At 41.1% G+C, this 15,480-nt stretch overlaps 1 protein-coding gene across 7 annotated transcripts in view; it reads left to right on the forward strand.

The window, feature by feature from the left end:
• LOC113419511 (sodium channel protein type 5 subunit alpha-like) overlaps nt 1–15,480 on the forward strand; it is a 377,390-nt gene that overhangs the window by 280,786 nt on the left and 81,124 nt on the right. For 6 of the 7 annotated variants that reach the window (XM_087947846.1, XM_087947840.1, XM_087947841.1 and 3 more), the window contains one exon: nt 5,795–5,935. The exons of the other annotated variant lie outside the window; for it this stretch is intronic. In XM_087947846.1, the coding sequence (XP_087803972.1) occupies nt 5,795–5,935 (141 nt within the window). The remainder of the gene's footprint in view (nt 1–5,794; nt 5,936–15,480) is intronic. 7 annotated transcript variants of the gene reach the window in all.

Raw genomic sequence — 15,480 nt, forward strand, 5'->3', positions numbered from 1 at the left:
ATTATTCTTGGCTTAATGTGCTGTCTGAACTTACTGTTATAACTTTATAACTGGCTAAACAACTAATAGTCATCCGCGTGAACCCAGGAAATGGTATACAGGTAGTCCTTGACTTATGACCACAATTGAGCCCAAAATTTTCATTGCTAAGTGAAATATTTGTTTAGTGAATTTGCCCCATTTTATGACCTGTCTTGCCCCAGTTGTTAAGTGAATCACTGCAGTTGTTAAGTTAGTTACCCAGTTGTTAAGCGAATCTGGCTTCCCCATTGACTTTGCTTGTCGCAAAAGGGGATCACTTGACCCCGGGAACACTCCAACCATTGTAAATACGGACGAGTTGCCAAGCATCTGAATTTTGATTACGTGACCATGGGAATGCTGCAACAGTTGTAAGTGTGAAGAAAACAGTCATAAGTCAGGTTTTTCAGTGATGTCGTAACTTTGAATGGTCACTAAACAAACTGTTGTAAGTCGAGGACTACCAGTGTATCTGGGAACTGGTCTTGATTAAGAGAAAAATATTGAATCGTGAACCGCCTTATAAGTCTAGAAGGAGTGCGCAATGGTTCCTTAAAATGCCGAATGTTAAATCTTAGCTGAAGTGTCATATCTGGGTTGTAGGCTAGCTGAAATAGTGAATCCATGTTTTGGCTCCACCATTTCAGAAGTGTGACCTCATCTAATGGGATGCTATTCTTAATTTTTTTTGTTGAATAGTTCACCGAAAATGAATACAGGTAGTCCTCAATTTACAACGGTTCATTTAGTAACTGTTCAAAGTTACGAGGACACTGAAAAAAGTGACTTATGTAAGTTTTTCATACTTTTGACCATTGCAGTGTCCCTATGGTCACATAATAAAAAATCAGACTCTTGGCAACCGTCTCATATTTATGACAGTTGTAGTGTTCCCGGGTCATGTGATTCCTTTTGTGTCCTTCTAACCAGGGGTGGGATTCAAAAATCCCAGCAACTAGTTCGCTGCCCAGTTGCTGGGTGGGCGGCGCCATGGTGGTTGGGGCCTACCAGAATTTCCTGTTTCCGGCTTCCGGTGGGCCTGCAGAGCCCGGGAGGCTGTTTTCACCCTCCCAAGGGTCAGAGGCCTCCCGGGCCTCTGGGAGGGGCAAAAATGGCCTCCCCTGGGCTCTGGAGGCCCACCGGAAGCCGGAAACAGGCCCATTCTGGACTTCTGGAAGGCCTGTTTTCCCCCTCCCAGAACCTCCGCGCAGACTCTTCACTTATCTCCATCGAAAATGGGCCGCCTGGAGACTCCTGGGAGAGGTGGGGGGGGTCAGGGACAGCCGGTCAGTTGAAATACCAGTTTGACGAACCAGCTGTAATTTTAACATCCGGTTTGCCTGAACTGGTCCAAACCAGGAGAATCCCACCTGTGCTTCTAACAAAGAAAGTCAGTGGGGAAACCAGCTTTACCTAACAACCATGTAACTAACTTAACAATGGCAATTAACAATTCTGGCAAGAAAGATCATAAAAGGGAGCAAAATTCATTTAACAACTTTCTCACTTAGCAATGAAATTTTGGGCTCAATTGTGATCATAAGTCAAGTTGATAAGTCAAATCTGCGCAAGCTGAAGGAGGTTTCTCAGCTGCAATCCCCCTGAGACACTAGCTTTCTCTTTGCAAGAATCGTGCTGCTCAGTTGCAGCTTGGGATGGAAAGGGAAAAAAATAGCTCATTATGGCCTAGTTTAAAGCTACTAATTTGAAAGAAAAATCCATTGAGCTCACTCAGTAGGGCTTTCTTCTGAATAGTTTCGTTTATCATTTATGTAAGCTTGTAGGATTGTTCATTTAAGTTCCTGTATCTTAAAGCACTGGACAAATGCCTACTCCCTTCCATCCCCATTTTCTTTGTGCATCTGCCTAATTATTGTCTCACATCATGATTTGTATTTTTTAAATTAAGGGAAACATTGATTCAATAAATATTGTTATAATGAATACTGCCTTGGCAACACAGCACTTGGCATCAAACACTTACAGGCATATTACATAAGCCTCCCACACTGGAGTTCTGTATTATCAATAACTGCTATTTTGCAGCAAAAATAAGTAATTGTTTAGCATTCAGAGGAAAGTAATTTTAACATATACACACACAAACACACAGAGGAGAGAAAGAGAGAGAGAGATTGAGACTGCACTATCCTATTTCTGAATTATGTTTATATTGGTGGTCCTCAATTTATGACCATAATTGAGCCCAGAATTTATATTGCTGAGAAATATGATAAGTGAGTTTTGCCCCATTTTATGACTTTTCTTGCCACATTTGTTAAGTGAATCACTGCAGTTGTTAAATTGGTTAACACTGTTGTTAAGTGAATCTGGCTTCACTATTGGCTTTGCTTGTCAGAACGTTGCAAAAAGGTTTCACATGAACCTGGAACATTGCAATGGTCATAAATATATGCCAGTTGCCAAGCATCTGAATTTTGAATCACATGACCATGGGGATGCTGCAATGGACATAATTTTTCCATAATGGAAAAATGGTCTTAAGTCACTTTTTTCAGTGCTGTTGTAGCTTTGAACGCTCACTGAACAAATCATTGTAAGTTGAGGACTACCTGTATTCTGAAAAGAATGCTTCTCATCGTATGCTAATGCAGAGATGGAGAATGTTCTTCCTGATTTCCCTTTTGGGAGTTCCAGGACTATGTGTACTATACAAAATACCCAGATGCTGAATTCAACTCAAAAGAGACTTCAACTGTGCTTCAAATTAATTATTTCAATTTCCACAGGCCAACGTTTTGTAAATTTCTTCCCTATTTTTCATGGCCTCCACTATCCATGCAAGGACGTTCCTCATTTTGCAGAAATTTTTAAAATTACTTTTTTTTAGCAGGAGGAGGCATTCCAAATTCTCTCTCTCTCTCTCTTGCCTCCTCCACTCAAGATGTAACTTCAGACGGGGGTCTAAAATTAACTGTCTGAAAAACAGAAGAACAGATTCCAAGCAAGAGCATTTTGCTCCCCACCAAAACTTTTCAGCTTATCTTGGTGTTCCTTATGCTGTCCAGCCAGTGTATGAGAATTGGATAGTTAGATAGCAGAATACAGAACATTCCTTACTGTATTCCATACATGACTCAAGGAACCTTAAAACAGGCTGCTTCGTTTTATGGGCAGTCCTCGACTTACAAGAGTTTATTAGTGACTGTTCAAAGTTACAACGGCACTAAAAAAAGTGACTCTTTTCACACTTATGATCATTGCAGCATCCCCTTGGTCACGTGATTTACATTCGGATACTTATGACAGTTTGATCCCCTTTTGCAATTTTCCGATAAGCAACGTCAACTGGAAATCCAGATTCACTTAACAACCGTGTTACTAATTTAACAACTGCAGTCATTCACTTAACAACTGTGGCAAGAAAGGTCATAAAACAGGGAAAACTCACTTAACAATTGTCTCCCTTAGCAATGGATATTTAGGGCTCAATTGTGGTTGTAAGTCGAGGACTACATGTACAATATTTCACATAATGTTAAAGATATGGATGAATGGAATTATTTGGATTATGATTGTTATTTGGGTTAAACAGGAAGGTATTCCAAGCTGCCCAAGAAATAAGGAGAAGAGTGGGGGGAAATGACATGACAAGACTTCTCACACTGAATTAACATACGGCTTATTCTTTTGCACGTTGTAGTTTATTTCCGTTGGTGACAAAAAATTAACTCTCCCCACTATAAATTGATCCTTTGGCTTGCAGAGAATTGATTTAAAATCATAGCCTGCAATTACATGGAGCACTTTCTTAAGCACAGGGTACAGCTAGAAGCATGAAAAATGAAATTTACTATAAATTAAAATATACATGGAGCTCCATGTCCTCTGCAGCAGGAAGTCGGTATTTAATTTTAAATTAATTTACTGTGAAATCAAAGCAGCTTTTCAATAGGGATGGTTAATGGGAGCTAGACAGACTGAGAACACTTACACAGATATATATATATATATATATATATATATATATATATATATATATATATATATATATATATATATATATATATATATATTTTGTTTTCTTAAGTTTTCGCAGGTACTTACATGTATGGTGTTCGGCTTGGTTCGGGTATTTTCCCACGTCATTGTAGTTCTTTTAAAGTTGTAGCAACGTATATATATATAAATCTTTACTGTTCAGTTTGGAATCAGACCTTTTTGTTTCTTTGTTCCATTTCCTGCTGAGAGGGAACTATATCATCAAGCCAGATTTATAAAAAAGAAAAAGAAAAACCTACGGTGTGATTCAGAACAGTAGGTAGTGAATTCCCTACTTTCAAAGTACGAGTAACATATTAATCAAGCATTTCCCACAAAGCAAGAGGAATGAAGGGATGGAGATATTATTTAATAAGTCAATTCTGCTTGAAAAATGCCTCCTTAGGACTCTTTTGATGAACCTTGTAAGCCAAGGAATATCTCTTGATACTTCTTGCGGTAAGAGAACAGTAATTTGAGATAGACGCTATATTGGTTTTCCACCAAACCTATAGAGGTAGTCCTCAACAGTGATGGAGCTGCAAATCCTCCTGGGGGTCATTAAATGAGGATTTCCTGAACCAAAAACCATCTCACTGTGAGAATTAAGTGGCTCTTCCAAAGAAATTAGCCTAGAACTGTTTCAAGCTGTCCTGGATCCAATTAGTAAATTAGAAATTATTTAATCTGCTTTCTATAGACAAATAGTCATTGAATTACTGTTGGAAGAATTATCCTTCTGGGTTCAGTTCCAAGTGGGGAAAAAGACACTGGAAACATGGAGGCTGTTTGGAAAGATGGTTTAATGGTGGGCAGGACCACCACTTTGGAGCCTTGGAGCTCCAAAGTGAAAAGGACGATCGCAGTCTTCAGGATGTTGGGTGAAGGAAAAGAAGGAGCAAGATGCTGAGAGACCCTTAGTTTTATACCCTTTGTTGGGCCCCACCTTAGTGTTTCCTGTTCCTGTGCAAGAAATGTATCCCATTGGCTGTCAGACTCCCAGGGAAGGGGGGTCTTAGCTAACTTTGTAGGCTTTGTCTGGACCACATGGCTTCACCTGAGTGCTGGCTGATGCAATCTTCCCAGGCCAGGTGGTGAGAAGGGCAGAGGCCTTTGTTATGGAGAATACTCTGGCCCAGGCCTTAATGGCCCATCCATTAACAAAGGTGGGGGTGAGCTTCTGCTTCTGAGTTTCTACTTCTCTTTTTAGGGGAAATATTCTGCCTTTTTAATATTTCCTAGATATTTAATTTTTCTCGGAGAGGGGTGGGTGTTAACTTCCTACATTACAACAGTTCGTTTAGTGACCATTTGAAATTACAACAACACTAAATACATGACATGACAGTTTTTCACACTTACGGTCATTGCAGCATCCCCACGGTCATGTGATCTGGAAACTGACTCGTATGTGATCACTTTTTGTGACAAACAAAGTCAATTCCTTTGTTAAGATTTACTTAACAACCTTGTTACTAAGTTAGCAATTGCAGCGATTCACCTGCAGTGGCAAGAAAAAATCATAAAATGAGGCAAAACTGACTTTATAACTGTCTCGCATAATGACAGAAATTTTGGGTTCAATCGTAAGTTGTGGATGTTTCGTTTCTTTCCTTTCCATCATTTGCTTAAAGTGTGACTTTTGGTGAATATATTGGAGGCCGGGTTCCCCCCAGTGCACTGGGTGCACAATCCACTTTTTAAACAAAAAACCTATCGGGCTGCAAAAGAAAATGGGGGAAATAAATACATTTAGGGTTTTTTCTGCCAGGACAAGCAGCTGAAGGAGCAACGCTACACAAGCACAGCCATCGAAAGCCAGACTTCTGAGTTTTGTGAAGAGCTAAGTGAGTTGCAGATGGACAAGCTCTCAAAATCAGAAGGGGTTCTTCCACTAGCAGACCAGCAAGAGGTAATGGTGATGGCAGGAGCCTTCTGCTTTTTGCATGCCATTGGCTAGCCATGCTTGAAACTGCATGAAGTAAAATTAGCTGGGGTTGGTTGGTTGGTTTGCATGCCATCATATGCATGGGGACGGAATAGAACAGAATATTCTTTATTGGCATGATTGGGCACACAAGGAATTTGTCTCCGGCACAAAGAGTTCTCAGTATACATACAAGTGACAAGTGATAATCATGAGATACAATCATCATAAATTACATTACAGAACAATCAGTGACACTCATAAGATGCTAAAGGAATAAGTAATAGGAAAGATAGGAAGGAGAATAGTAATACAGCCTTAGTCATGGTTTGATTTCCTAGGGCATAAGACAGCATTGTGGGAATTAGTTGTTTAGCAGAGCGATAACAAGGGATTAAAAACTCTGTCTCTAGTTGTTTTGGCATGCAATGCTCTATAATAGCGTCTTGAGAGAAGGAATTGAAACAGTTTATGTCCAGGATGTTAGAGGTCTGTAAATGTTTTCACAGCCCTCTTTTTGACTTGTGCTGTATGCAGGTCCTCAATGGAAGGCAGGCTGGTTGCAATTGTTTTTTTCTGCAGTCCTAACTACAGGAGTGGGATTCTACCAGTTCGCACCTATTTGCTAGAACCAGTTGTTAACATTCTAAGCAGTTCGGAGAACCGGTTGTTAGAAGAAATTCCTGGCCTAATCCTGTAAGGAAGGCAGGAAGGAAACATTCTGGTGTTGCTTACAGAAACTGCCTCTCCGTTAACCCTTATTACTTGGCAGGACTAGACTTCCTGTCTCTGGAACTTCTCTGGAGTTTTTTCCCCTCCTTTGCTGGTACTTTGCTTGTGTGGAATGACCATTCAAAGTTACAATGGCACTGAAAAAAGCGACTTATGACCATTTTCACACTTACGACTGTTGCAGCATCCCCACAGTCATGAGAGGCCAGTTGAGGAGATGCGTGCCTCGATGTGGGTGATGTTGAGTTGGCCATACCCAGCCAATAACATGTCCACCAAGCCATGCCCACCCAGTCACATGACCACCAAGCCACGCCCACTGCCTAAGCCACGCCCACAGAACCGGTTGTTAAAAATTTTGAATCCCACCCCTGCCTAACTATGTAACATTAATTAATCTATCATTAAAGAAAAATCAGTCAGAACTAGCCCATCTTCACAGTGACACGGAAAGAAGAATCTAAAAAATAAGTACTGAAAGTATTAATGCTGGGAAGAATTTTTCTGTTAGGCATGTGATTGTTTAGGATTGAGTTCTCCTGCATTGGAACAAAAACAGGAACAGGGAAAGAGCATCTCTGGTATTAATGAAGTACGAAGTCAAACTATCCAGTGTGGAGCACTGGCCAGGCACTTTTTTACTCCCTAGCTTTAAATGCTTCCGTCCCAGAAAAGAAATATAATCTTCACTGAGAACATAAACAAAGAGGGGATCAGAGAACATGGCATCTTGCCATAAAATGCTGCAGAATCAGGCAGTGGTTCAGATGAGGCGGCCTAAGAGAGAGAGAGAGAGAGAGAGAGAGAGAGAGAGAGAGAGAGAGAGAGAGGGAGGGAGGGAGGGAGGGAGGGAGGGAGGGAGGGAGGGAGGGAGGACTGAGGAATTTTGGGAGTCGAACTCCACAAGTCTTAAAGTTGCCAAGGTTGGAGATCCTTGCTATATATGATACTATTGCAAGGTCTCTTGGAACAAAGTCTAAACTGCATGGGAACTATCTCAAAAACCATCTCAGAGCTGTGCTGAAATTCCACATTCAGCTGCATTCAAAAGCAATAAAAGCAGAGAACGCTTCCTAGGAGCCTTGCCTAACCAATAATTTTATTTATTCATTCATTTTTTATTTATAAACGCATTCAATTTACACGCCACCCCTCTTCCTACCAGACGTATCACAATGCACAATTTTTGTTAGGTGGAAAGCAAGATAATTGTATTGATACAACCCCCCCAAAAAATCCAAAGTCTGCAATTTGACGATGTAGGTAGTCCTCAATTTATAACCATTTGTTAGTGGCCATTCGAAGTTACAACAGCACTGAAAAAAGTGGCTTGTGATTGGTTTTCACATTCACAACGGTTGCAGCATCCCCACGGTCACATGATCAAATTTTAGATGCCTGGCAACTGACTTGTGTTTATGACAGTTGCATATCCTGGGCTCATGTGATCCCGTTTTGCGACCCTCTGACAAGCAAAGTCAACGGGGAAGCCCGACTCAGTTAACGACCACATTACTTAACACGGTAAACAGCTGCAGTGTTTCACTTAACAATTGTGGCAAGATACATTGTTAAATGGAGCACAACTCACTTAACAATTTGGGCTCAATTGTGGTTGTAAATCAAGGACTACTTGTATCCTTACTATTTTGAGCTCAATTAGAGCAAGGGGTCTTCAAACTTCGAAAGTTTAAGACTTGTGAACTTCAACTCCCAGAATTCCTGAGCTAACATGACTGGAGGAGGAATTCTGGGAGTTCAAGTCCACAAGTCTTAAAGCTGTTGAGTTTGAAGACCCCTGAATTAGAACAACTCCAAAGCGCCTGCAAGTGTTTGAATTCCCCAGAACTCTTCACTTGGGGGGTTATTGCAAAAACGAAGGTATGGGGAAGAAAAAAAAAATACGTTATAAAATAAAAGTGGATCTTACAGCTTTGAGTTTTGTAGATCTCAAGATAAAGCTTGTAAACTGAATGCCTTTGCTAGTGGTTGGTTTAAAAAAACAGTCAGGGTGGCACTTTTTTCACAAAAGCTTCTTCTGCCTCTTAGTAAAATGTCTTAGTTAAAAAAAAAAGGTGCTAATAGACTCTTGATTCTTTGCTAACACAGAGTAATAAAGCTCTCCTCCTACAAAGAGTAATGGTGGGTGGGTGCAATTGATGCTCAAACCCTTTTGGAACAGAAAAATTCACCGAACATTCAGGGAATCCTGTTTCCTTTGCTTCTCACTGCCAGGTGAGACATGACACCTGCTACTCCGAACTTAATAAAAGAAATGCATTCAGTCAACAGCCTCTCCCTCCCATTTTCATAGGTGCTGATTAGGGTTCTTTCTTCTTTTATGGATTCTTGCCTGATGCAGCCAGCCAGCCAGCCAGCCAGCCAGCCGGTTCTGGAGAGCTTACTTATTTTGAAAGTCTGCACATGTTGGTGCTGCTTTAAAGGAAATATTTCCCAACTGTGAATTTTGCAAAAATGCGAATTTTGCAGAATTTACAGCTGGGGAGTATTTTCTTTACTCCTAGAAGTATTCCCCTTCATTGACTTAAAATGTTGCCCACCCATCCTAAAGTTAGCCCAAAGCCACATCAAGTATGAAATTACTGTCCCTGTATCCAATTCCTATCCTGTTATGTATCAGTGTCCAGCTCCTATTTGTGAATGTGCCAGTCATTATAGGCAGAGTTGGGCTGCTTCCAGTTCAGACTAGCTTGCCCGTACCGGTAGTTCCGACCACCGGCTGCCATCCCGGTGCTATTCCACCCTATATATCCGGCTTGCTCGACCTTCCCACACAGCCCAGTTGAGTTTTGCACCTCCCCCGCTCCACTCGCTGCGGCTGCTGCGCACAGGGAATCTTGTTTCTGCAGCCATGCGTAAGCGCTCACATTTTCAGTTCTGCACTAGGCGAACCGGTTGTTACAGTCTGTGCAGCCCACCTCTGATTATAGGTTTTTCTGTTGTGGTGCTGCTGCTGCTTCTTTTCCAAGTTTGGATGTGCCTGATATATGCATTGGGTCATCGCACTCCACTCCACTCCACTCTTTCTTCTCTACATCACAATTAACTGCACACATTACGCTGTAGAGCAGAGGCTGTGAGTTCAATCCTAGGTAGAGGCAGATATTTCCCTCTCTGGGCACAATGAGAATATAGCTGCTGAACAAAACTCTTCATGGGTGACAGGAAGGGCATCTGGCCATTAAACACTCTGCTAGCTCCATTCAGCTGCCCAAACTCCACCCTGCAAGGGATTAAGGGGTCGTTAAAAGTTAATGCTGATTAAGTTGTAGAGCCTCTGTTGTGATATCATGAGGCATGTTGTGTCATCTTGATCACATCTCCGCTTGTAAATACTGCTGTAGAGGAAGAGGGTAGAATCCTGCTTGTGTCCATCTTGCTCGGGCCTGCACACTGGGACGTTAAGAGTTGGGCAAGCCAAAAGCGTGCCAAATGACCTTGAGTTGGACGGAGGCCTTAAAGGGGAGAGCAGTACTTTAATAGAGAGGTTGACAATTCAGGCAGGTTTTTTTCCACCCCCCATGAGTTGAGAAGAAAAGAAGTTGAAGCCTTGAGAACAAGGTAGAGAATGTGGTGCCATGAATGAGTAGAATAAAGAACAGGCAACATACAGGCAAGAGAAGCAGTCGAAAAAGCAGCAGAGTGTTGCGGGTAAATAGACAACTACCAAACACAATAGGAATAAGAGAATATTACAGGTAGTCCTCCACTTACAACAGTTCATTTAGTGATTATTCAAAGTTACTATGTTGCTTTAAAAAGTGACTTTTGACCATTTTTCAAACTTACGGCCATTGTAGCAAATGATCAAAATTCAGACGTTTGGTGACTGACCCTAAATTATGATAACTGCAGTGTCTTGGGATCATACTATCAGCCTTTACAGATTCACTTAACAACTGTGGCAAGAAAGCTCAAAAAATGGGACAAAATCTACTTAAAACATTTCACTTAGCAAACGAAATGTAGGGTTCAGTTGTGGTCATAAGTCAAGAACTACCTGTATTGCTAGATTCCGATCAAATTTCAGTGACTGGTGAAATATTCCCAATGGCTCTAAATACCCTAAAATAATAATAATAATAATAATTCTGGTCAAGAAGAAAGTATACCACTTCAGTGTCCAGTACAGATAGTTCTTGACTTATGACCATATTTGAGCCCTAAGTTTTCATTGCTATATCAAGACAGATGTTAAATCATTTTATAATCTTTTTTGCCACAGTTGATAAGCAAATCCCTGCAGTTACTAACTGAATCATGTGGTCCTTAAGTGAATCTGGCTTCCCACATTGACTTTGCTTTTTGGAAGCTGTCTGGGAAGGTTGACCCTGGGAAAGTGCAGCTGTCATAAATATACACCAGTTGCCAAGCGTCCAAATTACGATCATGTACCCATTGGTATGCTGCAACAGTTGCACGTATAAAAAAAATGCCACGAACCACTTTTTTCAGTGCCATTGTAATTTTGAACGGTCACTAAATGAGTAGTTATAAGTTGAGTACTTCCTGTATTGCTTATCTTCTTTGCTACCATAATCCCTGTCTGGGTTTAGTGTACTCTGCTTACCCATTTCAAACAAAAGGCAGATTTTATGTGCAAGGAGTCTGGAATTTTTGCGCATTGAGCCAGAAATGTGACAATTCTTATATATTAAAGAAATGATGGGTGAGACAGCCGATTGGTGAAAAACCGGTGATCAAAGGAGTGGAGTCATTTTAAAGCCATCTTCCTCTTTGGGGGAAAAAAAATGCATTGAGTGCTTTTTCCATTAGTTATCCATTAGCTGAGCTCTTATTAGCCAAGCACAGCAAAAACTTGGACCAGGTTTGCTTCTTTTTAGGCTACTGATCAAATGTTGTGTGAATATTTCCTTTTAACCTGTCTTCCTCCATCCCAGTAAAAGGGCCAGGGGTTGCTTTCTATGTGTTTTGGGTCATCTTTTTTGCTTAAGGGGAGCAGTTAAATCTAGTGGTTGAGACAACCGGGCTAGAAAACAGGAAACTGTGAGTTCTAGTCCTGCCTTAAACATGAAAGTCAACTAGGTAACTTTGTCAATAATCAGGAGATGGTGAGTTGTAGTCATGCCTTAGGCATGAAACCCGGCTGGGTGACTTTTGGCCAATCACTAGGAGGCTGTGTGTTCTAGTTCCTCCTTAGGCAGGAAAGACAACTAGGGGACATTGTGCCAGTCACTCTCTCTCAGCCCAACTCACCTGACAGGGCTGTTGTGAGGAAAATAGGAGGAGGAAGGAGTATAGTATATGTTTGCCATTGTTGTTGTTGTTTTCTTTTAATAAAGGCAGGATTTTAGAAAAGGTAAATGAAAAGATTTCTCCTGTTCAGTCATGAGGTGGTGCTCATTTCCATTTCTTAGCCGAGGGAGCCATCATTGTCCAAAATGATTCCCTGGTCATATGACCAGCATTGCCCTCCCACCAAACCAGTACCTATTTATCTACTTGCATTTGCATGTGTTGGAACTGCTGGTTGGGCAGGAGCTGAGTCAAAGGCAGGAACTCATCCCACCATACAATACTCAGGTCCTGAACCTAGCTTGACAGCTTTCCACCTGACAGGCTCAGCCTCTTTAAATGCTGAGCCGTCTCACATCCTCTAAAACAGGGCCCCCCAATCTTTTAACCGATATTCAGAGTTGGAAGGGACCTTGTAGGTCATCTAGTCCAACCCCCCATCCAAGCAGGAGACCCTAACACCATTTCTGACAGATGGCAGTCCAATCTCTTCTTGAAAGTCTCAAGTGATAAAACTCCTACAACTTCCGAGGGCAACTTCTGTTCCATTGGCTGATTGTTCTTCCCATCAGAAAGTTTCTCCTTACTTCCAGATTAAATCTCTCCTTGTTCAGTTTCCATCCATTATTCCTTGTCTGGCCTACAGGCGCTTTAGAAAATAGCTTGACCCCTTCCTCCTCTCTGTGGCAGCCCCTCAAATATTGGAAGACTGCTATCATGTCTCCCCTGGTCCTTCTCTTCACTAGACTAGCCAAGCCCAGTTCCTGCAACTGTTCGTTGTATGGTTCAGCCTCCAGTCCCCTAATCATCCTGGTTGCTCTTCTCTGTCCTTTTTCTAGAGTCTCAACATCTTTTTTATAATGTGGTGACCAAAACTGGATGCCATACTCTAGGTGTGGTCCTACTAAGGCTTTATAGAGTGGTATTAGTACCTCACTTGATCTCGATTGTATCCCTCTATTAATGCAACTTAGGGTTGCCCCTGGTCCATGGGCCACACACCGGTCCACGGAATGCCAGAAACCAAGCCGCACAAAGCTCCATCCCCAGGAGGAGCCAGCACACAAAGCCACACACTTCTCCAGTCTGCAGAAAAAAATTCTCTCCACGGAACTGATCCCTGATGCCCAAAAGGTTGGGGACCGTTGCTCTAAAAAAGCGGGATATAGATAAATAATACAAATTGCAATAATAATAATAATAATAATAATAATAATAATAATAATAATAATAATAATAATAATAATAATAATAATAATAATAATAATAATAATAATAATAAAAAAAATTCTTCATGTCGAATGGCTGCTGCCTCTTAAGTTTTAAAGTTATGGTGGAGATGGCACAGATCCCACAAAATGTTTCAACTCCCCTCCGCCTCCCTTTCCCCAGAATGTAGCAGAAACGTTCTTTTACTTTGAAGGAGCTATCGTCTCTTACTGTGCATTGTTTTTAATTGTGTTTCTTTGTTTTGGGTTTCTCATCTATCCCCCCTCTGGCTGTGCTGCTGAGCTCCACAAATATTATAATCTTTCCTTTTGTCGCCGCCTGGTAATTCTTGTGCAGACCCCGTTTATTCTCTGTTTACCCGATTTAACTCAATCTGTTCCTTCTTTCTGTTGGGATCTCTGCTTTCTGCTTTTTTTTCAGGATCAATGCCAGGAATCCCCAGAGACATTTGGGGACCTTTGAATTTTGTTCTTGTCCCAGTTAGGGAAGCTGCTTTGAGGATCAGGGATCCTGATACTTTAAGAAATGACTTCCAATCTCCTTTTCTGGAAATAACATTTTATTAGTGCAGGAATTTGCTCTTTGAGAGGGTTGGGAGACTATAAAACTACTAAGCAACTCCTAGATACTTACATCAGCACATGGAGCTAAATACAGGCAATCCTCAACTTACAACCATTCATTTAGTGAACATTCAAAATTACAATGGGATTGAAAACAGTGGCTCATGGCCATTTTTCACACTCATGACTATTGTAGTAACCCATGATCATGTTGTGAAAATTCAAACTCTTGGCATGTATTTATGATAGTTGCACTGTCCTGGAGTCATGTGATTATCTTGTGTGACCTTTTGTCCAGCAGTGGAGAAGCCAGATTCATTTAACTGCAATGATTCACATAACGACTATGGCAAGCAAGATCATAAAACTCACTTAGCAAATGTTTAACTTATCAAAAGAAACGTTGGGCTCAATTGTGGTTGTAAGTTGAGGACTACCTGTTATAATCCCCCCCCCCCATATCACATTCCTGAACCTCATCAAGTGAAATTGTTAACTGAGTAATCTTATATTCAGAATTTAATTTCAGTTGCTTTCAGTGGGCTTACTCCAAGTTAATTGTATATATCTGTCGCAGCTGAAGTAGAAGGATGAAGCAACAGGTACAACCAGTGATATCTGAGAATGGGGGATATCAAAAGAGTAAAAACAGGGCTTGCGACCACATAATTGTTTATTTGTGTCACAGTGCACCCCCAAAAACCTTTAGGTTCAATCATACAGTTTCAACCCTGTCTTGGGTTTTTTGACAGTCCTGGGGACAACACACTGAAACCTAAACCTGCATAAGAAAACAGTTGCTGGGTTCAGTTACACTATTATGACATAATGTGAAAATCTGATTTACAAAGCATATTAAGGCGAAGTCTGGTTTCCTGCAACTTGCTAAATCACAGCCATCCAATTCTACTAGAGCCTAGTTATTTTGTGAACTCAGCTGATGTATCTTTCTTTTCCAAACATGAAGGAGCGGTTTCAAAAGTTACGGTCTTAGGTGTGGCTTTTTTTAAATAGCAGGGTGTCCTACCACTCCAGAGCCAATTATATAGGTAGCAATTTTAAATGAGAGGGTGATAAACTTCACTGGAACAGTGTCATATCTAATTAAACCACTAGTCTAGTGGTTAAAGCTCCAAGTTAGAAACAGGAGACAGTGAGTTCAAGCCACGCCTTAGGCAGGAAAGCCAGCTGGTTGATTTTGGACCAATCACCAGGTGATAGTAAGTTCTAGTCCTGCCTTAGGGGTGGAAGCCAGATAGGTGGCTTTGGGCCAGTCGCTCTTTCTCATCCTAACCCACCTTACAAGATCGTTGTTGTAGAGGAAAATAGTAGGAGGAGCGTGTGTTGCATATATTCCCTGCCTTGAGTTATTTGAAAAAAATAAATAAAGAGGGGATACAAATAAAATAACAAAATAATAATAAAGGTATACGGGGTTATTCTCCCTGTCATATTATCCCGTGCATTTCCCCCTATTGTTGTCAGCTGTGTCACTCTGAAATAACTTTAGCAGCATACGATTGTATTCTCTAGGAAAAGACACTTCATTTCAAATGACAAATGACCTCTATCAGTGGCTTCCTATGGTTGTTAAATAACATGCCAGAGACAGTTGAGCGCTGTAGTTTTAAAATACTTCTGTAGAGTTGCTTTTCTCTATAGTTTTGCTTTTTGCTAATGTGTTTGCATGCGTCAACCCTTTTCCACATAGCAGCCTTGTGAATTTCT

The sequence above is a fragment of the Notechis scutatus genome, chromosome Z (genome assembly GCF_049901735.1).
Source record: "Notechis scutatus isolate UNSWTSFEM ecotype Mainland chromosome Z, rNotScu1.2, whole genome shotgun sequence".
Lineage (NCBI taxonomy): Eukaryota > Metazoa > Chordata > Lepidosauria > Squamata > Elapidae > Notechis > Notechis scutatus.